A 27,835-nucleotide genomic window follows, 5' to 3' on the forward strand; every position below is an offset into this window, starting at 1 on the left:
TCGGCCCTCCCCAACACTTCCGTACTCCTCCATTATCCGATTATCTTCAGCCCATATCTGTGTGAACTCGGCAGATGGAAGCTCTTTTCTCTTTTCCCTTTGTGTGTGTGACTTTAATTCCTCCCGCTGACTTTTACGAGTAACTGGGCTTCTTATGTAACAGCGAAGAAACCAGTGAATAAGTGTGTAGATGATTGTTCAGAGAGCTCCCAACAGACAGTCACCTTGTACAGCTTTATCTCTTTAAGGCTTGCAGACCAGGATCTGTGTCCTGTACGTCTGCACAAAGCCAAATAAATGGTGTCAAATTTTGAATTTGACACAGATCTCTGCCGCTCAAACAGTGAATGAACGAATCAGACCATTGGCAAAGCGAGAAATGTGACACGCGGGCAGAAAATGGAGCTGCGGATAGTATTGAATTTATACACATATTCTCGTCTTTGCCCTAAGTAAGGTCCCGAGTTGTGAACAAAAAAAGAAAATGTAAATAAAACAAGCAAGTTGCAAAACAGAAGTTAATATTTAACAGCACTTATTGTCCTTATCAAGACTTTATAGCAGATTTAGCTTAAGTGGGTCAATGCACTTCTTATGAAACCTTTTAATATTTAATTTAACTTACAGCTTGGCTTTTGTTATATTTTGTCATGAGTAAGATGTTGACCTCAGAGGTCACGTGTAACAAGAGAACACAAACTGCCATAGTAGCTTTGTGCTGCCATGACAACAGCCCCCCACTCTTGACGATGGGTTTCCATAACTTCACAAACCAGACTTGACAGTTTGTGCACTAGAATCTTTATATTACATCATAAAATCTGCTATGGTTTAACAAAATTTGCAGTAAATATGAGTAAATAACCTTATTTAGCAGTAAAGTCAGAACACAGCACAACAGCTTAATGCTGCAGTTAAAACCTAAACAACAAAAATGATTAGTGCTTCTATATAATTCAAATGTAGACTTATGTATGGGCTCAAATCCAGAGGTCTGGATGATGTGGTGTTATAGTTTTTAAACAATTTATCTGTTGTCCAGACATATCTCTCCCTAGCAAAAATACTATTTGTTGATTTTTGCTAAATTTACAACTGCATTAGCATGAGACAATCAAAAAACACATTACAACACATTGCCTTTGAATTTGTGAGGCTTTATTGAGAAGTGACAAGGAAATGAGCATGAATTTATCAGATATTTTTTCTTATGGCCTTGCTATTAATATATTTCAAATATCAGATTGGAAATTCCAAGTCGGGAATTTATTATCTAAATGCAGCCATCCATCATGCTAGATGATGCTGTATGAAGCATTTTGGCTATATCACTTTCACTTGGCAACATTACACCTTAGGCCACAGGTCTTTGATTGACCTTGTATTCATGTCATCGGACTTGTGGCCGCATGACCTGGACACTTTGACGAAGAGAAAGGCGGAGCTGTCACCACTTGGTGGTGAGCTGGCTCCAATGGTGGGGGAAGATGCCGAACAGACCTGGCAGATCCAACTGTCGTGAGGGTCTGCTGGGATCGTCTAGCAGAGTCCCCTGTTAGAAGGAGTTTCAACTCCCACCGCCGGCAGATCTACAACCACGTCATGAGGGAGGTGGGAGACATTGGGTCCAAATGGGCCATGTTCTGTGCTTCCATTGTCGAGGCGGCAGACAGAAGCTGTGGCTGTAAGGCGGTCAGCGCCTGTTGGGGCGGCAACCGTCCAACCCGCTGGTGGACCCCAGGGGTGATGCCAGGAAACTGAAGGGGTCCAATCAAGTCTTTCAGCTGACAGGTACCGGCAGGCTAAGCGGCAGACTTCAACTGCAGACACTGCAGACTTCAACTCGAGACTTTGTTGATCGGTGGCAAGAATAATTCCAAGACCTCCTCAATCCCGATGAAACGCCTTCCAATGAGGAAGCAGAACCGGGGGACTCTGGAGCGGACACACCTGTTTCCAGGGTTGAAGTTGCTGAAGCAGTAAAAAAGCTCTTCAGTAGCAGGGCCCTGGAGGGGGATGAGGTCCGCCCTATGTTCCTCAAGATGCTGCAACCCTGTTATACAGGCTATTAGGTCCCTGTATGATTAGTATTGGAGCTTGGTCCATATTGCCGGTTGTAAGCTGGGCCCGTTTCCGCTGAGAGTTGGGCTGCCTTTTGTCACCGATTATGTTCACTACTTTTACGGACAGAGTTTCTAGGCACAGCCAGGGCATCGAGGGGATCCGGTTTGGTGGCCGCAGGATCGAGTCTCTGCTTTTTGCAGATGATGTGGTTCTGTAGGCTTCATCAGGCCATGATCTCCACCTCTAACTGGAGCAGTTCGCAACGGAGTGCGAAGCAGCCAGAATGAGGATCAGCACATCCAAATCCAAGACCATGGTGATGAACCGAAAATGGATGGAATGCCCACTCTGGGTCGGGGAAGAAGTGGAGGAGTTCAACTTTCTCGGGGTCTTGTTCGCAAGGAGGATGGAGGATGGAGAGGGAGATCGACAGGTGGATCGGCACGGCGTCTGTAGCGATGTGGACTCGACCAGTGTGTCGTGGTGAAGAGGGAGTTGAGCCAGAAGGTGAATCTCTCCATTTACCGGTCGTTCTACGTTCCCACTCTTACCTATGGTCACAAGCTGTGGGCAGTGACCCAAAGAACGAGATCGCGGATACAAGTCGCTGAAATTAGTTTCCTCTGGAGGGTGGTTGGACTCACCCTAGGAGACAGGTTGAGAAGTTCAGTCATCCAGGAGGAGCTCAGAATAGAGCCGCTGCTCCTCAGCGTAGAGAGGAGCCAGATGAAGTGGCTCGGGCATCTGGTCAGGATGCCTCCTGGACGCCTCCCAGTGGAAGTATTCCGGGGATGTCCATCTGGGAGGAGACCACGGGGAAGACCCAGGACATGCTGGAGAGACTATGTCTCCAGACTGGCCTGGGAACACCTTGGGGTCCCCCTAGAGGAGCTGGACCATGTAGTGGGGAGAGGGAGGTCTGGGCCTCACTGCTCCAGCTGCCCCCACGACCCGACTCCAGATAAGCAGGGGACGATGGATGGATGGATATTGGTAACCATTCTTGGGGACGACACTCCCCCTGCTGGTTTGCAGCATCTCTAGTTGGCAGGGTTTGAATTCATTGGGGGAATTGAGGACAGAATGTACTGCTGGCACCTCCATTCACTCACCGTTGTGGAGAAAGAATACAGACTGATCAATCACTGCATCCCCCACACTATAATTCAGTGTTAGTGGCTTAACGTGATAGATCTTGCTTTGCTCCCTTTTTAATCTCCTTCTCAGCAGCAGAGCTGATGGGAGTCTGGCCTTAAAGGGACAGCGTGGGATTCTTAAGGCTGTGCGTCAGCAGATTTGCACGAAACCACAGTAGGACAGCAGATTTAAGCGAAGCATCAAAATAAACAAATAAACAAATTGTATATATATATATGTTTGTATAATTTTATTTTTCACCACATAGTAAAACAGGTGCACATACTGTAAATCTCTTACAATATTGAAACCCCTATCTTTAAGGAACCACAACTGCGCTTTAATGTTACCATGGCAACCTCCACAACACTGCTAAAACGTAACTGAATTTGACAAAAAAAAAGACTTTTCATTCTTGTATCTACGTATATATATATATATATATATAATAATGTCCAGTTTGCCTTGTTAATTTAATATAAGGGTGAGCCGGTCTCTCACTCTCACACACACAAAAATAGCATGCAAAGGCAATAAGCTAATGACTTTCCAAATGTAAATAGTTGCATCTTGGTGTAAGATCGTATCTACCTCTGTGATTCAGTGTGGATGTTAGTGTTTACAATATTGGACATCAGGTTCTTAAGTGTTTTTGGCATTTTTCTTTTTTTTTATCCCCCTTCATAAAACCACATTTCCTGCCTAAATTACAGGCTGCTTCCTACTCTTAGAGAAAATGACTGCTGCTTTCTTATTGTCAACATTTTCAGGAAACACTACAAGGATCTTGGCAGTGCTGACCAGTAGAATTACAGCTGTAGTGAATCTCGATGTGTAAATATTGGCATTGTTCTTTGAGGTGGAGATTTGGCAGTGGTTCAAATGTCACTGGAGGAGGTGGAGTACAGACATAAAACAGTCAAGTCCAAACACGGAGGTAAAGGTAAATGTAATAACATGGGATGCCTGGAGAAGAGGGTGTATCTGGATCACAGGAGCTCTGACATCACTTTCCCATATAACTTGACTCTCTCGCTGGTCTCTGCACTTGATCCTGGAGAGGAACTGAGTGTGTCTTAGCGTGTGTAGCATCTGAATCCAGATGAACAGTTAAATATATTATCCAAGGAAATAAGTGGTACAGATAAAGATAACTAACAGTGTGGCGATGATTTAATTTTAGGAAAAATTGTAGGTTGTAAAGATCTAATAAAACGGTAGGTCACGTGTGAAAGTTGCTTCCAGTACAAAAAACATGAGACTGATGTCTGAGCACAACACATACATTTTAAATAGCCTTGCCCATTTTAAAAATACACACAAATTGGCATGTGAAAAAAACAGCATTCCATGATACAATAAGATTAAGGCCAAAATGTATTTTACAATTTTGGCAGCTGATGAAAAAAAAATGGTGGCTTTGCCATTAGGTTAATCAATGACTGATTTAGTAAACACTTGTGTCTCTGAGTATCTGAGTAACACTTGAGTATCTGAGTACTAAAAAGACTTCTATGACACCTTAGAGACACATGAAAAATAAAACACACACACACACACACACACACACACACACACACACACACACACACACACACACACACACACACACACACACACACACACACACACACACACACACACACACACACACACACACACACACACTAAAAACATAAAAGCAGGGGTATAAAATATTTAGTATCTGAGCCAAGTAGCCTTGACGCTGACAAACTGTCTAGGATGTTATTCTCATTGAGAGCCAACAATTTTGAGGTGCACTGTGTTTTACAAAGTTAAAGCCACCCACCGCAGCAAATGTGCTTAGAAAGGTATTACAGCTTATTAGGGCCCGATCAGGCATAAAGAAAAACAAAAACCCAGGGGTATAAGCGGAACAAATAAAAAAATATTAGATTAGAGGCTTGTAAAGTAAAACCGATTTATGATAATTAAGTGACGTGTCAAGAAGAACAAAGTGAAAGGTTTGCAAAAAACAAAAAAAAATAACAATATAACATTGATATTTTCTAAGCCTACAGTATACGACTAAATTCAATATTAAAAAAAAAAATCTCTTGCAAAAGTGTATTGATCTGTCACTTTATATCTGAAAATCAATGGATTTACTCTTGAGATCTTTCCACCCATTCCCGAGCAACATAATTTGATTTTCTCACCTTCAATGGCCGTAATATGCCCCTGTAACACATCGATGAAAGGTACAAAAGAATTAATACAATTTTGATCAAACTTATTGAGTAACTTATTTGGGGGGTTGTTGGCAAACAGGAGGTTCCATTTTTAGAACCATTCCTTCAAGCGTGAACTTTTAACTTTGGTTTTGCTCAGACTCTTGTGGGTCTTTACAGGCGACAGTTTGAATGCACTTTCCTCCCATTCGTAGCAGTGGTTGACCCGGGCGCAGCTCAGCAAACATGGCAGCTCATCCAGGATTTCGCTGTAGTGTTCGATCAATTCACCTATGGAACTGAACTCTGTCTTGCACTTCTGCCACAGGGAACAAAAAAAACAGGGACAAAACTGCAGTGACTTGCATTGTTTAATTTCTGCTCTTTGCATCCTTTCGTCTAGATAGTGCACATCTGCATTACATAGATCGGGGTGGGCAAACTTTTTGGCTCAGGGGCCACTTTGACCTTTAAAATTTGACAGACGGACTGGGTCAGCACAAGATACGTTACATATAAGAAAATTAAACACATTGATTAACAGTACATATCAGACTCGTCTGATATTTGTCTGAACATTGTCTGACATTTTCTTTGAAAATAAAACCAGCATGGTTTTGAAGCCTCTGAGGTTTACTTGCATTTCATCCACAAACCGTTTTTTCCCTTGTAGCTTCACGTCCAGCTCATTCATGTGTGTGAGTATGTTCACAGTAAAGGCTAAATCACAAAGACAATCTGTGTCATTCAGCTCAGGAAAATTCTCAACGGTTCTAAAATAGCTCCAAAAATCAAATAATCTCTTGTTTGAGCTCCCACATTCATTGATCCAATTATTCACATCAAGTATGAATTCTGTACCAATCTTTGGTGGACCAGATTAAAAAGACCAACGGGCCGGATATGGCCCGCAGGCCGTAGTTTGCCCACCCCTGACATGGACTGTGGGCATCTAATGATGATGCTGTGTTATACTGTTAGCAGCGTCAAATTATACATTTTTCAGGTTTATGTGTGATATTGTATGTTAATGTTAATCCAATATTTGTCTCTTAAATGCCTGGAGCTGAAGGTGTACTACTCTAACGTTTAGATTCTGCAGGAATACTGATGACTTAAAAAAAAAAAGTCATTTGCACATTCTGCATAGCAAAAAGATTTTGCATACATACAGAACATTATCAATCTAAATAACCAGAATTGTTTTTATTCTAATAATTAATTGTTTACCTCCAGAAGAAATTTCCCTTTGCGAGTGTTTTCTATGAGGTGGGTGACAAGGCCAGAGGGGAAGCGAATGATGAGAGAACCACATTTTGGCTTTTTGGGATGAGGGCAGAGGAGGAAGGACCCCAGAACATCATCTGCAAGCAGGGAATAACTGCTGTCACTGCAACAGAGAAGACCTTTAGAAAGCACCTGATACAGTTGCATCTCAATAGATTAGAATATCATCAAAGTTATTTTCAGTAATTCTAATCAAAAACTGAAACTCCTGCAGATTAATTATACACAGGATGATATATTTCAAGTGTTTAGTTATTTTAATTTTGATGATCATAGCTAACAGCCATCAAAAACCAAAAATTCAGACTCTAAGTATTACATGAGTAAGAATTTCAGGGTTTAGTTAGCTGTGGGGAAATATGTTTAAAAAAAAATTAAAATAAAATAAAAAAAAACATTTGGAATACATCACTCTAACTGTAATGAAGCTGAGTTTCACTTTTTGAATAGAATAACTGAATTGAATAAACTTTTCAATGATGTTCTAATTTACTGAAATGCGCCTGTAAATCAGGGTGTAGGGAGTGACACTCACGTCGCGATACCAGCCCAACACCAAACGGCTTGAGCCAGAGCTTCCTCTGTTTCGGCCAGACTTGGGGCACGGGATCTCCTCGCGGGCGCCTTTTCTTGACCCTTTTCTGTTTTGCAGATAAGAGACAACACTTTGGGTTATTTAGCGTACAAAGGTGTTGAGCTGTTCCTCCTGCCAGGTTTATTTGGCAAATACAGTTTATAAAAACAAATGATCCCATTATTCAAAAGCTGTTCACAGATAATACTTTAGGCTTTGAACTGGAGGTGGGGATCTAAGTTAAAGAAATTAATTTTAACTATTGGATTTTTCAGAATGCATGAAAGTTTTGTATTCCCATTTAAATGAAAAATCTCAAGGGAATAACTTTTATTTCCTTGATTGGGGGGAAAAAAGGTTGTGTTCATATTATTTTTTAGTTACCCACTTAGTAGTTGTTTTTTCTTTTTTTAATTAAGCATTTCCAGTTACTTGATTGGTTATAACAAAAAGATAAACACAAACTGCCTACTGAGTTTCACAGCGGTCTGAATCACTGTTAGGTCCCACTTTTATTGAAAAAGAGTTGAAATAAAAGTGACAAAATAAAAACCAAAGTAAGATCTCCATGATGCCAAATTTTAGAAACCTCTTTGCAGAACCACATCACTGACAGTCCACAAGATGACAAGCAGACATATTTATGGAGTTTAATGGAATTTATATTACGCACAACAGCAAAACTGGAAAACAGTGGGAAATCTGCAGAAAACATTTACTGAAGGGTTGCTGAAAAAGGAGTAGATAGGGATATTATCTGTTACCATCACAGGTGATCCAAAGTTTGAATAGGTTGGTGACCTCTAACCCAAACTGTGACATTAAGAAAAGATCGGAATGACAGTAAGACGATACCTGCTCCATCACCGTGTAAGGAATCCTGACCCCATAACTGATTGACTGACCACCACCCAACACAGAGTGCTGTAGTTACCTAATCAGCTCTTTGACTCTTGAGAGCGCTTTGTGAACACTGGGCCCACCTTGTGCCGTAGTGAGACGCTCTTGGACGTGACGCTGTTTGAGCGGGGTGAAGGTGAAGGAGCGATACGCCCCAGATCGCAGGACTTTGTTTCGGATGGCCTTCTTGCGCACCAGAGAGGGTGAGGAGGTGGGGAACACTTCATCTTGACTGCTGTTCTGGTCAACAGATGGCGTTTCATTTTTCTACAGGTGAGCAAAAGAAAATGGAATTTTCCATTAGTTTAGTTTAGTCAGTACGGAAATGGAAATTTCAGACAAAATTTTCTTTTTGTAATGCAATACTGTTCACTGGTTGAGTTTTAGTGTAATATTACTTCAAAGGAGAAAATATCAGGCAAACTGGCCTGTTTGCTCAGATGCCTGGTGTAAGACGACCATGCAGTGAATGACGTTCAAGATATCGATCTCCTGATAGTTGCTCAACAGTCATTAAAGACACCTTCCAACAGCTCCCAAATAATTAAAAGTACTGAATGTGACTCTTGCATTTACCATCTTGTCAAAAAAATGATGTCAGATAAAAACAAAAGTGTTTTCATCAAATCCGATCCAGTTTCCAGACCCACAGGAGCTCAGTAAGCAGAAGGTCGGCCTGTGAAAATCAGCTTGCTTTATTCGGATAATTTGGTGACCCATTTTGAATAAAATTGGCTACTGTGTCATTTAAGTTCTAACACATGGTTTAAAACCGATGTTCTTGCTGATTGGATGCCAGTAAGGTTGCATGCATTGCTCACACCTGACATTTCCCTGATAGGTGTTTAACAGTCCGACTAAATAAGTGTAGGATAATGCAGATATGATGCTACATGAGAAGCTGCACAATAATGGGGTTCAAGAGGGTGAAGTGATGATAACAAGTTATGACAGCTTGAAAATATTGTGACCTTGCTGGTTCCTGGAAACAAGCCTCGGAAAGGGGCTCTTCTGAAGGACACCAGAGCGCTGACACTGAGCGGGAAGCCATGATTGAGCAGGGAGGGGTTCCGTCGCGGTGCTGAGCCGGCAGATTGTTCTTGTGCCTCGTCTGGGTGCTTTTCCAAGTATGACAGCTGGAAACAGCGGCACAGCAGCAGGTTCAAAAACTGGGCCTGATGCAGAGAAAGGACTGCAGGTTACACTTCAACTTACAGACTCACATCCTTCTTCGCGTCGCACCCTGCCAGGTTACTATTCGTTCACATGCCAAGATACTGATGTTTATCGAATATCATCAACAATTGTATACAGAGCATTGTTTTTGTGTCCAACATTGTGATACACCTATTTGTGAATACATAGATCTGTGACTGAAAAATCTGCGTATTTTTAGTGCTGAAAAACAGCAATAAATAAAACTTCAAAATGAACAAGGAAATGTCCTTAATTAGGGAATTAATCTGTTATAGAAAAAATTAACAGTAAATTAACAAAACAAATCTGCAAGAATCTCAAATTTCACTGAAACATGAAACAAATTGATAAGAAAGCACAAGAAACACTAAGGAATATCTGAAACTTTTACTCAGTTATTAGATAATGCACTCATATAGTATGTATGTGATCATGTACTATGAAAATGTTAAATAGATATCTTACTGCTCTGGAGTGTCTTGCTTTAAATACGTGGCAGTAGAGCTGAGCGTCGGTGCTTCCTGGGTTGTGGGAGACGAAGGCAAACTGTGCGTCAGTGGGCCTGGCAGTGGACAGAGACACTCGACGCAGAGCGTGAGCCATCAGAAGAGTCTGCCAAACAAGACAGGGGTCACATCAGCGTCACACTCAGCAACGTTTCCAGTGAAGACAACCCACCCCGACCCTTACCGTCTCATCCTCGTTGTACATTTTCACACCTTTGATGGAGAATTTCAGGGACACGGGCCTCCTTCTCCTGCAAGCCTGGTCAGAGACAATTTATTAGCATTTCTGCCTGAAGATTTTAGGAGAAGTCAATGACTCAGGACTCACTTTGAGGGACTTCAGATGAAGATGAAGTTGCTCTATCTGGTCGTCCAGACAACGGTCATCCACAGGGAAAGAGCCCACATACTTAAGGATAAATAAATAAGAAATTCAAGCCGGTGGAATATGGTAAAAATACGACTTGATTTGATCTGAAAGTACTGACTAGTTAATCAGTTCCCCTCTTATAAAGAAGTCTTTTCAGATCGATTTCAATTTAAGAAGAAAAAAAAAAAAACACACACTTTATCACTTTTCTGAACTTAAAGTAGAAAAAGTCATTCATATATATATATATATATATATATATATATATATATATATATATATATATATATCATAGTACCCCTAACACTCATTTTCACCCATTCCAACCTGCTTGAACCCATCTCTTCACCTCTATTCTAAAACTTTATAGTTTATAGTTTATTTTTATTTCTAATTCTGCCTTTTTCTTTTTATTATTTATTACTGTTATATTTTCTGTAACTCTGGCACAACAATTTCCTTTGGGATAAATAAAGTTGTTCTTATCTTATCTTATCTTATCTTATCTTATTCCACACTCTCTCCATTGCTCTGGACTGTTGACCCCAAGAACCTGAAATCCTCCAACTTCTTGATCTCCACTCCCTGTAGCCTCATCCTTGCACCCGAGTTCCTCTCATTTACACACATATACTCTGCCTTGCTTCGACTAACTTTCATTCCTCTCCTTTCCGGCGCATACCTCCACCTCTCTAGATTTTCCTCGACCTGTTCTCTGCTCTCACTGCAGATCACAATGTCATCTGCCAACATCATGGTCCATGGAGATTCCTGTCTACCCTCATCTGTCAGCCTGTCCATCACCACTGCAAACAAGAGGGGGCTCAGAGCTGATCCCTAATGGAGTCCCACCTCCACCTTGAACTTCTCTGCAACCCCTTAGCACACCGCACCACTGTCTCACAGCTAGCATACATGTTTTACACGAGCCTTACATACTTCTCTGTTATTGTATGAGGAAATCTGGAATGGCAGAGTTCCTCTCTTGGCACCCTGTATCAAATACTGCATCTGTAGAACTCTTTCTCGGCATGAAGCCATACTGCTTTTCACAAATGCTGACTTCTGCTCTCAGTCTAGTTTCCACTACTCTTTCCTCTAAAGCTTTATCCTTCTATGGCTGCCGCAGTTCTGCACATCGCCCTTATTCTTAAAAATGGACACCATCACACTTCTTCTCCATTCTTCAGGCATCTTCTCACTCTCTAAGATCCTGCTGAATAAACTAGTCAGAAACTCTACCACTGCCTCTCCTAGACACTTCCAAACCTCCACAGGTATATCATCAGGACCAACTGCCTTCCCACTCTTCATCCTCTTCAATGCCTTCCTTACTTCACTTTTACTAATCTCTGCTACTTTGTGGTCTACAATAGTCACCTCTTCTACCCTTGTCTCACTTTCATTTTCCACATTCATCAACTCTTTAAAGTACTCTTTCCATCTTCCCATTACTCTTCTAGCATCTGTCAATACATTTCCCTCCCTATCCTTAATCACCCTGACCCACTGTACATCCTTTCCATTGTTATTTCTCTGTTTCGCCAACTTGTATAGATCATTCTCTCCCTCCTTACTGTCCAACCGAGCTTATAAGTCATCGTAGGCCCTTTGTTTTGCCTTTGATACCTCTACCTTTACCTTACGTTGTATCTCCCTGTACTCCAGTCTGTTCTCTTCAGTCCTCTCAATGTCCCACTTCTACTTTGCCCAACCGCTTTCTCTGTATATACTCCTGCACTTCCTCATTCCACCACCAAGTCTCCTTATCTACTTTCCTTCCAGATGATACACCAAGTACTCTCCTACCGGTCTCCCTGATAACACTAGCTGTTGTTGTCCAATCATCTGGAAGCTCTCCCTTACCACCCAGACCCTTTTCCAACTTGTCCCTGAAAGCCATACAACACTCCTCCTTTTTCAGCTTCCATCACTTTGTCCTCTGCTCTGCCTTTGTCCTCTTGATCTTCCTTGTCACCAGAGTCATCCTACGCTGTGTGGCCACACTCTCACCTAGAGCTTCTTTGCAGTCACTGATCTCTTTCAGATTACCTTGTCTATACAAGATGTAGTCTACCTGGGTGCTCCAACCTCCGCTCTTATAAGTAACCCTATGTTCCTGTCCTTTCTGGGAAAAAAAAGTGTTCACTATTTTTCCAAAATCTCCAACCATCTATCCCCCTGTGTTCCTATCCTGCATATGAAATCTGCCCACCACTTCTTCACCCCCTCTATTGCCTGCACCAACATGCCCATATATATGCCTATATATATATATATATATATATTAGAGATACAGGCATGTTGGTGCAGGCAATAGACACACACACACACACACACACACACACACACACACACACACACACACACACACACACATATCTTTCTTGCTCTCTGGTCAAAGTTATTTAACTGGCAAGTTTTTCTTGAATTCCTTGATGGTTTTCATACAATTTCTCACTGACTTGAAGACAATTTCTTATTTGGTTTGGGGCAACCCGTCTTTTTTCAGGAGATTTGTCCTGCTCCACTTCAGTTTCAGTTGGCTGACTAACTGCCTTTTACCGTGACGTTTGGTCAAGATTTTGAAGCAAGTCAAATTCATTTTCTGAGAAAAATAAAAATCCTTACCTCTGCAGATCTTGTGACTGTGCCATCCTCTCTGACTGGAGCGTCATCCATGATGCCTGAGACAGACAGCAGAATGACAGAATCATGACTCAAAGGAAAAGGACAATTGAAACTATCCTATCGTAGAATGTTAAATAAAACAAAGAAACAGGAAGAGTGCGAACCCGTTTGACTTTATGTGGATCTTGTCGTACTACAGGAAGAAGCCAGACGTGATTTTCCAGCAGGCCTTGTGGTTTTTCTGGTTTCCAGGTTTAAAAACAGAGAGTGTGAACGGTCAGAGCAGTCAGAGCGTCTCAGCCTCCCTTTACATTTGTTTTCTTTACTTTCTTGTTTTAACACCCCCTCGCTCCGATACGACGAGAGTAAAGGTAAAACGACGCGACTGAGCCGAACTTTTCAGGCGTTTCCGCCAATTTATCCAACGTGAGGTCGTATCAAAGGTGCCAACACGGCGTTTAAACTCACTTCTAGCAGCCGAAGTGCCTCCCGCTTCCTCAGCACACCGGCACCGCGTCCTCCCCGCACCGCACCGCAGGCGTCGACACACTGCCGTCCGCCCTCTACCTGCCGCCGCTCCGTGACCCAGGTGTGTTATCCCGAGGCGGGTCTATCAAGTTAAGGAGGCCGGAAAGGCGGCGGAAGAGGAGGGGGGCGTAAATATTGTGTTTTCCAATAAGGCGAACTGTTTCAAGCCTCTCCCTTTTCCCAAATATCTTCTCTCATCACATTCCTGTTGATTGCGCAATTCGCCCCCGTGACGTCACATACTCGGTGGTCGAGGGAACTTTTTAATCACTGCTAGTATCAATGACAAATTAACATCAACGGGGATAAGAAAATATACAATTCATTTATTTCGTTAAAAGAACGGGTTTTCATTTAAGAATTACATTTTTGTGGACTTACAAACCTGGAAATGGGACGATTCTTAATTTTAATCAGCACTTTTTTTAGTACCTCAAAAATCTAAAACGAAGGTTTACAACTAGATTGTACACGGACATCTTTCGCTGTCAGTTATCATATTCGTAGGCTGATCGATTATTTTTCTTCCCAGTGGTTCATTTTTCATTTACGCATTGAATAACTTCTGCCCTTTCAGCCTAATGGCCTCTTGCATTTTAATTCCAGCTTTGTCAGCAGCTGATTTTTCACTTTTTCACCTCTCAAGTTATTTTTTTAATACAGCAAACTTGAATTTCTTCACTTGAAGACGTTTCATCCCTCATCTGAGGTTTCTTCAACATCGGATGAGGGGTGAAACTTGAGAAAGTCAGCTGCCACAAGAATTCACCATGACCTGCATTAATGAAAACCTCCAGACATTAATGCATCAAATATTGATCTGTTTCCACCCTACATTATATTCCAATTGATTAAAGGTTTCCAACATTTTAAGGCTTGAATAATTTAAGCATACACAATCAACTCAGACTGAACTGATGGCAACTTTTAACACTTTTAATGGACTCATGATTGTCTGTTGTGCAATTTGTGAATCTACCCATTGGACTCAATATAATGCAAAAGGTGTATACAAACATAGCCTTTTTATTCATGATCTGGAAAAAAAGCTTAACAACACAGGGAGTACAGGCATGCAGGGTATGTATGACCTATGCTATGAACCTTTTTCTTATCCACAACACACACTTCTCAAGTTTTTTAAACTGAATTACAGCTGTGGAGCAATAAAATCAATTTATATGCTTTTAAATGCACATTTCAAAAGACATATGACTCATTTCAAATTAACAGTGTTCAATGCCTTGTTGAAGATCAACATGTCAGCTGGAAGCCTTATCTTTTTGGGGGGCAATGTTTTGATTTGTAATGATAGCATAAAATGCATTACATGTGGAGAAATACTAAAATAAATTCAGATTCTACTGCATTACAAGGTAAAAATATTTTATCTCAGAACACAGGAGTACACTTTTAAAACCCGGTTTTACAATTTAATTTCGAGCCTTGTTTAAAAAAGGGCATTTTCAATTTAACGGAAACAGTGATATCACACTTCAAATGATGGGTGCTGCCAACACTTACAGACTGGATGAGGGGTATAAAATAAGTCTCTACATGTTTCTAGGTATACTAGGTTGGATTTTGCTATCGTTTCCCGAGCTGGCAGTTGGTTTCTCTCACGCACGCACGCACGCACGCACGCACGCACGCACGCACGCACGCACGCACGCACGCACGCATTGAACAGCAACAGAGACTTTCTACACCTGGTGGGAAAAAAGAAGAGGGAAACTCACACATTTAATGTACAGTGAACTTAACTGGTTGGACAACTGTCTTGTTCTACAAGGGAAATCAAAATAAAGAACAGAATAAAATCTACGGCCCCATTAAAAAGAGGAAAAATGATAGAGCACTGGAACAAAGTGACGGACTGCTGCAGAATCAGAACAGCCCAGTTCATGGAAGCCCTCCTAGGCTCAATTCTTCCCCCTATTGGATTTCCGGGTCGACTGCTTGCTCGTTGCCTCTTTCTTGTCTGCAGGATCATCGGATGGCAGCTCCTTGGCCTTGGGATTCCTCGACCTACCTTTGGCAGCCTTTTCACCTGCAGGTTCCTCCACGGACAGATCCTGCTTGGAACGCTTGGGACCCCTCCTTGGCGCCTCGGCTGAAGCCGCGGGCTCCTTAGAGGATGACTCAACAGGCTTGGATCGCACTGACCGGCTCTTTGAAGGCCCCTCTGTTGCTGCTCCTTCTTCATTCTCTGATGACTTTTCTTTATCCGCGTGGTGCTCCTTCTCTGCTGCCTCATTTATCCCCGATGTCTCCTCACTGGATGAATCCTGGGGTGCACGTCGCTTGGACCCCCTTTTGGTCAATTTCTTGACAGCTGGTGTTTTGGGCTTTTTTGCAGGGGCTGCTCTCTTGACCGGTGTGGCCTTAGACGGCGGTGTGGATTTTTTCTTGGAAGCCGGTGGTTTTCTGGCTGTCCTCTTAGCTGAAGAAACTGCTTTCTTTACCGGGGACCTCTTCGGGAGAGAGAGAGCCTTGCTTCTAGCCTTTGACTGACTGGCACCTTTGGATCTCTTTGCCGGCGGTGGACGACGAGCTTTGCTTGGGGGCCTCTTCTGTGCTTTCCTGAAGACAAGTAAAACAAACAGCAGTTATTGGAAAAAGAAATTAATTAAATGTGGCATTGTACGCCACATAAGATATATAGTACATGCCTGTGATATCACATGATGGATTTATTGATTATCTGTAATTGGAATACATTATTTCATTGTCCCGCTTTGTGAGTTGCCACCTTACCGTGATGGAGGGGTTTGCTCATCCCAGTGATTGTGGGAGCTATGTTGTCGGGGGCTTTATGCCCCTGGAAGGGTAACCCAAGGCATCAGGTCCCAGGTGAGAGACCAGACAAAGTGTGGCTCAGAAGACCTCCCATGAAGAAGACAATCGTTGGACCCAGTTTTCCCTTGCCTGGACGTCCTGGCTCGGGGGCCCCCCCTGGAGCCCGGGGGACGGGGGCTTGGTGGTGAGAGCCTGGTGGCCGGGCCTTCACCTATGGGGCTCGGCCAGACACAGCTCGAAGGATCGACATGGGTCCCTCTTACCCTGGGCTCACCGCCCCTTCCTGTGGGCGATGGGTGCAGTGTGAGCCAGGTGGTAAGTGAAGCAGGCGACCTTGGCGGTCCGATCCTCGGCTGCAGAATATGGCTCTTGGAACATGGAATGCCACCTCTCTGGTGGAGAAGGAGCCTGAGCCAGTGTGAGAGGTTGAGAGATTCCAACTAGCTAGAGTCGGACTCACCTCGACGCACAGCTTGGGGTCTGGAAACAGGCCTCTTAAGAGGGTCTGGGTTTTTTTTATTTTTTATTCTGGAGTCGCTCCCGGTGAGAGACGCCAGTCAGGTGTGGGCATATTGATTGCCCTCTGTCTCGTCGCCTGCAGTTGGGGTTCAACTCTGAACCAACGGGTAGCCGCCTGCCGCCTTCAGGCGGGGGGGGGGCAGGTTCCGACTGTTTGTGGCTATGCGCCTAACAACAGTTCAGTTTACCCAACCTTCTTGGGGTCCCGAGAGGAGCTGCGAGAGAGCGCTCCTGCCGGGGGACTCCCTCTTTCTACCGGGAGACTTCAACGCTCACAATAGGCAACAACAGCGCAACTTGGAGGGGCATGATTGGGGGGAATGGCCCCCCCGACCTGAACCTGAGTGGTTTCTTGTTATTGGACTTCTGTGCTCGTCAAGGATTGCCCTTAGCAAACACCATGTTCAAGCATAAAGGTGTCCATATGTGCACTTGGCGCCAACACACCTTAGGCCACAGTTCTTTAACCTTGTGGTCGTATCGTCAGACTTGCTGCCGCATGTCCTGGACACTTGGGCGAAGAGAGGGCCAGAGCTGTCACCTGATCGTCACTTGGTGGTGAGCTGGCTCTGATGGTGGGGGACCCAAATGTAACGTGAGGGTCTGCTGGGACCGTATAGCAGTCCCCTGTCAGGAGTTTCAACTTCCACCTCCAGCAGAGCTACAACCACGTCCCAAGGGAGGCAGGGGAAAGTGAGTCCGAATGGGTCATGTTCTGTGCTTCCATTGTTGAGGTGGCAGACTGGAGCTGCGGCCGTGAGGTGGTTGACATCTATCGGCGCGGCAACCCTCATTCCCGTGATGCCGTGAAACTGAAGGAGGACTCCTATCAGGCCTGTCTGGCCTGTGGGACCGGAGGCTGCTGACAGGTACCGGCAGGCCAAGCGGCACGCTGGTTTGGTGATTGCTGAGGCAAAAACTCGGGTGTGGGAGGAGTTCGGGGAAACCATGGAGAACGACCTCCGGTGGCTGTTGAGGAGATTCTGGTCCACCATCTGGTGGCTCAGGAGGGGGAAGCAGTGCTCCGTCAACACTGTACAGTGGGAGCGGGGAGCTGCTGACTTCAACTCGAGATCTTGTTCATTGGTGGCAAGAATACTTCTGAGACCTCCTCAACCCTGTTGAAACACCTTCCAATGAGGAAGCAGAGCCAGGGGACTCTGGAGCGGATACACCTGTTTCCGGGGCTGATGTTGCTGAAGCAGTCAAAAAGCTCCTCAGTAGTGGGGCCCTGGGAGTGGATGAGGTACGCCTTGGGTTCCTCAAGGCTCTGGATGCTGTAGGGCTGTACAAGTTGACATGCCTCTGCAGCATTGTGTGGATGTTGGGCACAGTGCCGCTGGACTGGCAGACGGGGGGGGATGATCCCCCTTTTTAAAAAAGGGATCGATGAGTGTGCTCCAACTACAGGGGGGATCACACTCCTCAGCCTCCCTGGTAAGGTCTATTCAGCAGTGCTGGAGAAGATGGTCCGCCAGGTTGGTGGTCCTCAGATCCATAAGGAGCAGTGTGGTTATTGTCCTGGCCGTGGAACAGTGTTCAGTCCCTGTATGATCGGTGTCGGAGCTTGGTCCATACTGCCGGTTTTAAGTCAGACCCGTTTCCAATGAGAGTTGGACTCTGTCAAGGGTGCCCTTTGCCCCTGCGACCCGACCCCGGATAAGCGGGGGAAGACGGATGGATGGATGAATATTTTATTGTCAACTTCCTTTTCCAAACATAAAAGTTAAATTAGATAGTGCTAAACGTTACAGATAGGCTTCTCAATACCAAATTAGCCAACACTGTCAAAAACCACCATGAAAAACCTGGAAATTATTTCAGAGCTTTGCCATTAAAACCATAAATGAAATTAGCAGGAGTATTAATCTTGCAATATCAATCTGGTGACAAAGTTGAGAAGATTTGAAGTATATCTTCAAACATATCTGCCTGTCAGCACAAAATTATATCCAACATTAGACTTCCACTGGATTAAATAAGTGCCTCTCAATTCTGCCACACTAAGAACTACACCTTTAAGTATATCTTTTATATTTACGGGGGAAAAAGTTCCACCCTTTACAACATAAAGGACACAGAACACTTGGAAGTTCTCAGACTCACCTCCTGCGGGGGGGAGCTTCATCCTCAGATTCTTCTTCTTCAGACTCCTCCTCCTCTTCTTCCTCCTCCTCTGAAGATTCCACTGCCTGCCTCCGCTTGCCTGAAGGTGCTGTGTCTTTCTTTACAGGTGTTTTGAATTTGTCTGGGTACAGGACAGTGGGGCTGGACAGAAATAGGGAGAACACAGGGAGAAGATCAGTGGAGGGCTTCAAAGCTGCCTGGAAGTCTGCACTTGCACCATCATCATTCAGTAAGTCAATGTTTTAACATACTGAATATCACAACGCTTTCATTACATTTAAAAGAGGAGATATTTTAATTTGGCACCTAAGTAAGGTACAAACTGACAAATTAGGCAATTTTGTTCAATTATAGAGAAGGGAAGTTTTGTGTTCTCACCTGCTTGGGCCTGTCTACACAAAGACTGCTTCTGCAGAAACAGTCCTCAAGGAGAGGTGCAGTGGGGGTAAAACATGGCCCATTAAAGCTCGGGACAGATCCAATTAAATTGGTGAAAATCACTTTTTTAAAGTCAATCTTATCTTACACTGACTTTATAAGGTTTGTGCTCTACAAAATGTCATTCTAGTTATGACATTAACCTGGAAAACAAATAAATATAATTTCACAATACTGTAAATAACATTGTTTGTCATTTAAGTGAACCTGTTTCTGAGCAGTGTCGGAAGCATTACAAGTTAGAATCAATCACTAATAGTAATGTACTGTTTGAAAAGCACCTTTCTTTAATGGAGTCTTTCCTGGACAATTTGTGGAAAATTTAGAGTGAAGAATCAAGATGTACAAAATACATTTTAGGGTTGAGTAAAGGGGTAAATCTACATTGCTGACAGAACTGCCAAAGAAGAAGAAGAGTGTATGAACAAAACCTCAGGCGCAAACAAAAACGAAGAGCAGTTGTGTTGAGTGTTGACGGAGGTAAATAGTCGTGGCCTGTATCCACATACCTGGGATAGAAGGGGAAAGAGAGCTGGTAGGTCCCTGTGAAGCCATGACCGGTGATCTGCTCCATCCAGCCCAGGACCTTACACTTTGTCAGGGTCCTCCGCAGGTTGGCCACTGAAAACACAGAACCAGTTTAGGAGAGAGTTCCAAGATGTATGTGTTAACAATCAATCAATCAATCAACTGGGAAAGTCTTGAATTATTCAGCAAAGTGCTAAAGAAAATTTGTTCCCATTGTCTTAGGGATTACAGTGGAAAAAATGGGGTAAAAAAATTTCCTTCAAATGTTCACAGGAACTACGCATTTGTCAACTGGCTGCTGGGATCATGTCTTACACAGCAGATACTCCTTCATGTCCTTGTTGGCGTCTAGCAGGTACTTGCGCAGAGTGGTGGTGCTGCAGGTTTTGGGTTCGTTCATGGCAGTGATGGCAGCAGTGATGGCGTCTTCCAAGGCCCCGCCCTTCAGCAGGACCTTGTTGCCCGTGCGCTTTAACTGTGACACACAGGTGGGCATAAACAAGGTTGCAGAGGCATTCAGGAACCACAAAGAAGTCATTTTTTTTCCTGTACTGCTTACATGAGGTTCGTCAAAAACACTTATCTCTCTGAATGTGATTAAATATCCTACAGTGTGTATCTGGCAGTTCCACTATTTTTGACTGTTAAGCCATGTCTGGTAATGTCTTAAATTGACATTTGAAAGATAATTAATTATATACAAATCATGGAAAAATGCAATAAGTTAATGATGAATAATTTGTATAAAAGCCTAGAAAGCCCTAAAAAAAGATCAACAAGTTATATGAACATCAATAAATATTTGAAACAAACAGGTGTAATATTGGAAACTGTTGGATCTTGCTTTTTAAAGATTCATGGGTTTTGTTTTGTTTTTTAATTCGGTGTTCAGCAATAATTTGCACAAAATGTGGATTACACTTACCCTAAACCTGCAGGATATACAGTGCAAACTTTGATTTTATAGCCAAAGGATTGTATCAAGACATGCATCAGAAACCCGCTTCCAAGATCTCAGTTTTTTCCCCGTCATGTCCTCCAGCTCCTTCTTTACTACTGTGATTCCTATAGACCTCATCTTTTTAAGTAATTTGTTTGATCCCCCTTTAACAACTAGTTGATACACACAGAGAAACTAAGACAGGGCACTTTGACACGCAGAGATTAAAAATACACAAGTCCCTCCTTTTTATCTATTTAGCTGTTCTTCTTCAGTCACATAAATGAATTGCATATTCTTCATTATAATGTAACATGATTGTCACAGTATATGTGTATTATGATAGTTTATGGAGCAGAAAAATGCAATGTTTCTAATATTGTGACTAAACAAAATTTAGAACTATGTAAACCAAGATGGTTAATTGCAGCAGCAGAGCAGAGGAATCAAGTGGAATGAGGGCCAATCGCAGACAACTTCAGAAAGATCCTGGATGGCGTGTGAGCAATGACAATGAGAAGAGGTGAGACACACCTGGAAAGTCCCTGATGCTCCTTTTCCAGTGATTTGCTGCAGTTGTCCCTTCTCGACTGCCTTCACCAGGGCTACTTTCAGGACCTCTGGCCTAAAAAGAAAGAGTCATTTTCTATTTTATACACTCTGTTACAGTGTGTGACTTATTTTGAATCTGATATCCCAGATACAGCCTGATAGACTTGTCCTGACCACATAATTACTGTTGTTTCCATGGGAGAGAAAACCAATACCAAGATGCTAGACTAACAAATTAGACAATACTGTTTAAAAAGGACTGAAAGTTGCCTTTCAATTCCAGCAAGGTCACTGATGTTAGAGCAGCAGAGTGTGTCATTAACCAAAGATGTTTTTCTATTAAGATGCTGATGGTCAGTATAACCATCTTCTTTGTGATTACTAGATTTAAAAAAAGGATTTCTCCTCATAATAGTGAAATATGACTGCAAATAATCCAGCTAAAGGTTATAGGTTAAAAACCATGAGAAATTTAAGAAAATTGTCCCTTTTTTTTGCCACAATGATTTCGTTATTTTAGTTACAGTTAGTTTACATTCCGTTGAGATAAGAAAAAAAAACAAACAAAACACCCACATACTTTTATTCTGAAGGAATAAAATTGAAGATCTCAAATTTTTCTTCTTGCGATAGAGAAGTTTCTATATTACTATTTAAATAGTGAGGGCCCACATTCTAAAATACCAGGTGCAAACCCTTCTTACATCCTATTAAACTCCCATCCTCTGAATTTTCTTCACACCAGTGAAATGGGGGGTTTTAGTTACCTGGTGTCAACATTGAGGCTGGGAAAGTGCTGCTCCAGGTATTTCTTGATCAGGTTGTAGGAAGCCTCTTTGGGCTCACAGAGCCGAGTGAAGATGAGAGGCAGCGCGTCTCCCAGAGACTCCTGCTTCTGCCCTGCATTCTAAACACCACCAATTACCCGAAAAAACAACAAAAGAACAAAATGACTATTACAAACAAACCTATGTCAGCCTAAGTAGGGAAAAAAAGGGGTTCCTAGTTCCCATGTAACGGCTGACCATATTAAAAATGGTAAAAACATTAACACATTCAACACTAGTGATTAAAAAACAAACAAACAAAAAAAAACTAAACAGATTTCTGTGCTATACTTAGGGCTAAACTAATTGAGCACAAAGTGCTAGAACATCTGGACTGGTAAGTATAGGCCAGAAAGTACAAAGATGCTGCTTTGCACCATTTCAATGACCTAACATGATGCTAATGAACCAATAATATAAGAAGCCTTGAATATACCCTTTATGACAATTTCCTTTGGGATAAATAAAGTTGTTCTTATTCTTATGGCTCGATAAGACTCCTTAACACAAGAACATCAGCTGTAACAAGACACCTGTGTAAACACAGATGCCACACATTAAATGTTTCTAAGAACTACTTACTCATGAGTAACAGGAAATTTACTTAGGGCATTTAACTGAGATCTGGAAAAAAGTCAATGTAAAATGAGAAAAAAAACATTAAACAAACAAAGACAGTAAAACTATATACACTTTTTTTTCCTCTGTCGGGGGAAGTTGCTTCCTTTCAAAGAATTGCAAAACAACACACAAACCATCTCCTGAGCAGACTACCATGTCTGAGGGCACTCTATAGTGTTGGCAGATTTTGGTCTGCATAAATATACGCTGACTGCCCCCTGCAGGTCATAAACTAATCTTGTGAGTGGCTATCTGGAGTTACAGAAAAAAAAGAAAGTCAAGCTGAGAACAGTTTGTTTTTTTAAAGTCTAACATTTATGAGTCAGTTCAATTTTGCCATATTACCTTTTAATCCAACGTTATAATTTTTTGCTCAGAAAGGATTCCGACTGTCCCAACACTCCACAAATTCTATGAATTGCCAGGGAACATTTCCTGCGAAATCCACCAGCAATATCTGAATGCATTTAAGTCTAATTATGGCAAATTGAAACTGCTTATAACAAACCTTGGATGCAGGGGGCTGCTTTCCGATGGCGAATGTTCCTGAGAGGCCTTTACCCTTCAGCTGTGAGAGGATAAACATTATCAATTCCACTTCTACACACTTTATTGAACAACACAAACAATATTTGTGCTAAAAAAATATGTGCTCTTATCAGTGACTTGCTAAATCTTTACCTGTTTAATGGTACCTTTCTCCAAATGTTTTTTCAGTGCTTTCTTGAGGAGAAATTTCTTCTTGTCTAGCTCCATTCCGGGGTAATTTTTCACAATATATTTCATGACAGACTGGTACGAAACTCCTGACCTGTCGTTGCAAGACTAAAAAAGATGAAACAGATGTTTTTTTGTCCTTGAAATTGAAGGCGGGGGAAACAATTAATCATTACTGACTGGTCTCAGAATTTTGTACACACCGTAATAGCTTCGATGAGGATATTATCCACTTTGTTTTGAGTGCCTGCATAGTTGGTAACAGGAACCTTTTTGCTGGCAGTGACGCTAGCCCATGCAGGAATTGTCCTTTTCACCTTCTTGACTCTGGTTTTCTTGTACTTGTAGCCATCCTTCAACCTGTTGCCAAAGGGAGCGAGACATATCAGTGATGTGGTTCGTGTCTTTAGGGAGCGATATTTCACTGTGATGGTTGCCACCCTTATCTTTATCACATTCTCACCTTAGTAGGAGAACATAGCAGTGTGTTGCGCATTGTCCAGCCGCGCAGTCCTTGCATTTGTCACTTTGTCTGTTTGTCACCGATGGGAAAGACAAAATTAAGTTTTAGAACATCTGTCTTAATGACCATCATAGTGACTTGTTTGCTATATTAGTGCTGAGGTGTCAGCGCGTGTTCCTCCTTTACTCAGTGCCACACTGCCAATCTGCTTTCTCAAGGTCTACGACAACAAAATAAGAGGTGACCACAGTTACTGACTAAGAACGCTGCTTGTAACTCCACCTGCAGCAGGTCCTCCAATTGTCTCCTAGTAGGTTACAAAAACGATTTTGGACTAAAAAGCTACATCAGTCTTTCACATTAAAAACCAGGTTCCCCACAAACCCGAATTGAGCAGGCTTTTTCCTCTCTTAGACATTATACTTGTTTCAAAGTTATTTGCTCATCGTGTGGCACAGACATACATTCCCATTTTACAAGAATGAGCAAATTATTGTTACTTTGGCATCATTTGAGTTGGTTTATTAAATATCAATGACCAAATGAAACGATTTACAGGAAAAACTCTTGGGTGAGACAATGCGTGGAGTTGCATCCAGCGTTTTAAGACAGCAGTTTTGGCCATATAATTGCTTGTCTAATTTCACAGTACTTTTTCAAAATTTGGTGAACGCACAGGTCATGGTAAAGAAGGGAATTTCGGAGTTTTGTATGTATGCGTGTCAGGATTTCTTAAGGGGGCTAGTAAGTATGGACTGCAATTTAGACAAGTGGCTGGTGCAAATATTGCATCCCTACACTGAATACATGATATGTTACTATTCCCAGCATCCTCCTTAAGTTTGGAGACTGCGGAGACAGGAGTCCATCCGCCTGACAACTGAGTGTTAATTAATGTGGCTTTAATAGGTCACATCTTTGGAAAATGCAACACTGGGACTACAAGAGGCGCAGTCTGCTATTACCCAGCACAGGCAAGGATAATAGTAACAGATAAAAGTGCTATCAAAGTGAAATATCGCAGTGGTCCTTTAAGTGGCAGCTCATCATCCTGTTTAGACTCACTCTTTCTTCTCTGCCTCCTCTCCTGCCTTCTCCACCTCCGCTGCTTCTTCTGCCTTCTCTCCGTTCTCGGTGGGCTCAGTCCCGCCCCCATCTTTTCCCTCAGTTGCCTGCGCCTCGGCTGCTGCAGCTGAAGATGCAGCCGGCTCCTCGTCGGCTGTAGGTGACTCCTCTGGGGTGTCTTCGGCCTCTTATATAGGAAAAAAGAGGAATTTTATCCAATGTACGATCTGGATCTCTGCCTTTTATCAGTAATGTAGACACTGTCGTAGAAACAAAACAGGATGTCAAGTGCTGCAAAACCCAAAGGTCACTCGGTAATGTTAAGAGCACAATTTTCTCTTTAATACTGAATTCAGGGACACTTCAAATTGAGCTTGAACGATTAATGAGATGACAAAGGAATGACAAGGAAAAATGCAGTTTTCCATTTGTCTTGACTAGTTTCTGTACTGCAGTGAACTCCTCAAGCCTTGAGACTACTGACTGTGCTGAGGCTTGTTATCTGATGAGGCACTTCAGTGACATAGTGAGTGTAAAACTCCATCCATAATCATTTCATACAAACACACACCAGTATGGGTTGTCTGCCAGGTTTTAGTTGTAACCAAATTTCAAGCCCTAGTTTTTGCAGAATTTCTCTGGCCCTTTTATCATTAAATCAGACATCTACCTTTTTTCCATTTCCAACAAATGACTCTGCAGCTGGTTGCTACTATTAAAGGATTATGCGACAAAATCAGATCTGGCATGGTACCATTTAAATAAATGGTGTTCAAAAGCCGATTATTTTAATTGTTTAAATTTTTATCCAAATGATCAAATCAATGGGGGTAAAAGTCCATTCTCACTGTGTGTGTGTGTGTGTGACCTACATGCTTAAAATCTGCCACATCCCACTTGTGTTTACAGGATTTTTTTCGACAGGGTTGCCCTAGACTGTTCATGATGTACCTAATCATGCCAAATATGCCAAGTCAGTCAATGCAAAGAAGACACTGATTTGGCAACATAAATTTGATTGGCTAGAAAAAACCCAAATGATTTTTTTTTCCCACAGAATATTTCAACTGGATTAGAAATTGTGGTTGCAGCCTGAGAGATTATAGCTCAGTAGATCTTTGTGGAGAAAAAATTGTGTGTACAAACTTGTCCTGAACACGTCCCCCCCCCCCCAACAGACCCTGGTGTGTGATGGCTTTGTGTCCGTTCCAGTGGTGCGTTCACGGGGCTTTGGTTCAAGTGATGGACGACCCCGGCCTCACCTTTCTCTGCTGCAACGGAGGGGGGCTTCTCCTGAGGTGGAGTCGCTGCTGTTCGGCGTATAGGCATCACACGCGATTCACCTGGACGAAAAGAACCAGAATATATCTGAAAGTCATGAAAAAAGGTTTCTTTGCCAAGGCCAATGGCGTACGGTTGCGGTTAAGATGGCGAGACGGCCAAACCCACTTCATTCATCGAGGCCGATTATCATGCAGACAAGGGAAGGGTGCGCTACTATTCACCGAGGCGTCAACCTGAAGACGCCTTAGGCCCTAATGCGTCGACTGGTTGAAGCGTCTTTGCAAACACGGCGGTCTTTTCATTTTTCGAGACACTTTTTTGGTACCAGTCAGAATTTTCCGGCATTGTCGCCATTTTGTCCGTTGGTTTACTCAGTGATGGCGTCGCACAAGGCTGACAAAAAAAAAAATAATTTCACTTGCACGGAGTGAAAGCCATTGGCCTGCGACTATTTTCTCAGGACTCTGCAGCTGCACACTTAACTAGTAACTTTTTACCATGCAACTCTAACTTACCTTGTACTTTACGATGAATAAAAACCGAGACCCCGACGTATATTTCTGCACGATCCTTTATTTCGATTTCTCTGTTTGAGAGCCCCGCCCCGTCGAGATGATGGGTCGATGACGTCACGCCGTCGCTAGATAGCCGCAATAGTTTAATTTTCGCTATTACGTTTCTGAATCACAATAATATTTGAAGTCGTCCGTGTTGTTTTGACATGTTTTCTTGAGTTCTACCGTATTCCAGTCCGTCGGTCTCCTGAGGCATTCATCGTAAAGCGAAACGGAATTTGATTAGATTACAAACTTCAAATGTTAGCAGTTTAGTGACAGTATCATTGCGTGTGGCAATTAAACGGAGCACGCTACTGTATTCAAGATTCCAGAGCTAACTGAACACAGCTAAGGTTAGCGCAAGAATTCATGGCAAAGATTCATGGGAATTGTAGTTATTAAGCGCTGCTTCACCTGTTTGAGCATAATTGATCGATGGAATTGTTTTCTGTTAAATGTTATAGGATAAATATCAAGTTGACAAGTTTGCCATGTTTAAAGGTAAAGTCAGATTAGTGGAGGAAAGCCGACCTAGAAGTTTAGTTAGCAATTTGGGCAGACCAAAGTTGAAAACATAAGAGAAAACAGGAAATCACATGGAGAAAAAAACAATATTTGCAATAAAATCATCTAAGAGATAATCAAATGCTCTCCTTCAAGTCTAATTTCAATGTTCTGAACAATGTACTCCCCCGACACCAACAGAATGCTTTTAAAAACAAGTGAATGGATCACACACCCAACAAGATCCAGTCAGTCACGTCCCAACTGATGAACATTTGAACTTAGATCTCTGACATTAGCGTGGCAGCATTGTGAAACACTACTGGATCAATATAGAGTAGAAACAAAAACAGAACCTTTCCTGTAAAACTAAAGCAAGACCAGCAACATCTGCAAAAAAAAAAAAAAAAAGTAATGTCAGGGTCAAGGCACTGATTTTCAAAGAATTTTTGAAGCCAAAGGGCCAGCAGAATAACCTGGGGCTTCCACGATAATTCTGGCTAATGTG

At 42.5% G+C, this 27,835-nt stretch overlaps 2 protein-coding genes across 8 annotated transcripts; both read right to left on the reverse strand.

The window, feature by feature from the left end:
- Positions 1 to 4,468: 4,468 nt before the first annotated feature.
- Positions 4,469 to 13,563, reverse strand: sh2d5 (SH2 domain containing 5). 4 transcript variants are annotated; one of them, XM_086149962.1, is made up of 11 exons: positions 13,327 to 13,558; positions 13,023 to 13,099; positions 12,859 to 12,914; positions 10,186 to 10,266; positions 10,042 to 10,116; positions 9,817 to 9,963; positions 9,126 to 9,329; positions 8,238 to 8,421; positions 7,216 to 7,321; positions 6,624 to 6,783; positions 4,469 to 5,712 (listed from the first exon to the last, which is right to left on the reverse strand). In XM_086149962.1, the coding sequence occupies exons 3-11, from the start codon at positions 12,907 to 12,909 to the stop codon at positions 5,506 to 5,508; spliced, it is 1,215 nt and encodes a 404-aa protein (XP_086006088.1). In that variant the 5' UTR covers positions 12,910 to 12,914; positions 13,023 to 13,099; positions 13,327 to 13,558; the 3' UTR covers positions 4,469 to 5,505. The 4 variants fall into 4 exon arrangements, with proteins under 4 accessions (XP_086006088.1, XP_086006090.1, XP_086006092.1 ...); XM_086149964.1 differs by having other exon boundaries at positions 5,575 to 5,712; positions 6,624 to 6,757; positions 8,189 to 8,421; positions 13,327 to 13,563; XM_086149966.1 differs by lacking the exon at positions 4,469 to 5,712 and having other exon boundaries at positions 6,624 to 6,757; positions 13,327 to 13,560.
- Positions 13,564 to 14,308: 745 nt separating this feature from the next.
- hp1bp3 (heterochromatin protein 1, binding protein 3) lies at positions 14,309 to 27,640 on the reverse strand. 4 transcript variants are annotated; one of them, XM_086149969.1, is made up of 13 exons: positions 26,782 to 27,640; positions 26,245 to 26,325; positions 24,983 to 25,169; positions 23,918 to 23,986; positions 23,658 to 23,814; positions 23,419 to 23,562; positions 23,246 to 23,305; positions 22,057 to 22,196; positions 21,272 to 21,362; positions 20,113 to 20,272; positions 19,779 to 19,890; positions 18,811 to 18,972; positions 14,309 to 15,969 (listed from the first exon to the last, which is right to left on the reverse strand). In XM_086149969.1, the coding sequence occupies exons 2-13, from the start codon at positions 26,309 to 26,311 to the stop codon at positions 15,309 to 15,311; spliced, it is 2,010 nt and encodes a 669-aa protein (XP_086006095.1). In that variant the 5' UTR covers positions 26,312 to 26,325; positions 26,782 to 27,640; the 3' UTR covers positions 14,309 to 15,308. The 4 variants fall into 4 exon arrangements, with proteins under 4 accessions (XP_086006095.1, XP_086006096.1, XP_086006097.1 ...); XM_086149970.1 differs by lacking the exon at positions 26,782 to 27,640 and adding an exon at positions 26,432 to 26,654; XM_086149971.1 differs by lacking the exon at positions 23,918 to 23,986 and having other exon boundaries at positions 26,782 to 27,638.
- Between the last annotated feature and the right edge of the window lie 195 nt (positions 27,641 to 27,835).

Source organism: Fistularia commersonii, chromosome 7 (genome assembly GCF_037954325.1).
Source record: "Fistularia commersonii isolate RoL2024-O1a breed Wild chromosome 7, RoL_Fcom_v1.0, whole genome shotgun sequence".
Taxonomy (NCBI): domain Eukaryota; kingdom Metazoa; phylum Chordata; class Actinopteri; order Syngnathiformes; family Fistulariidae; genus Fistularia; species Fistularia commersonii.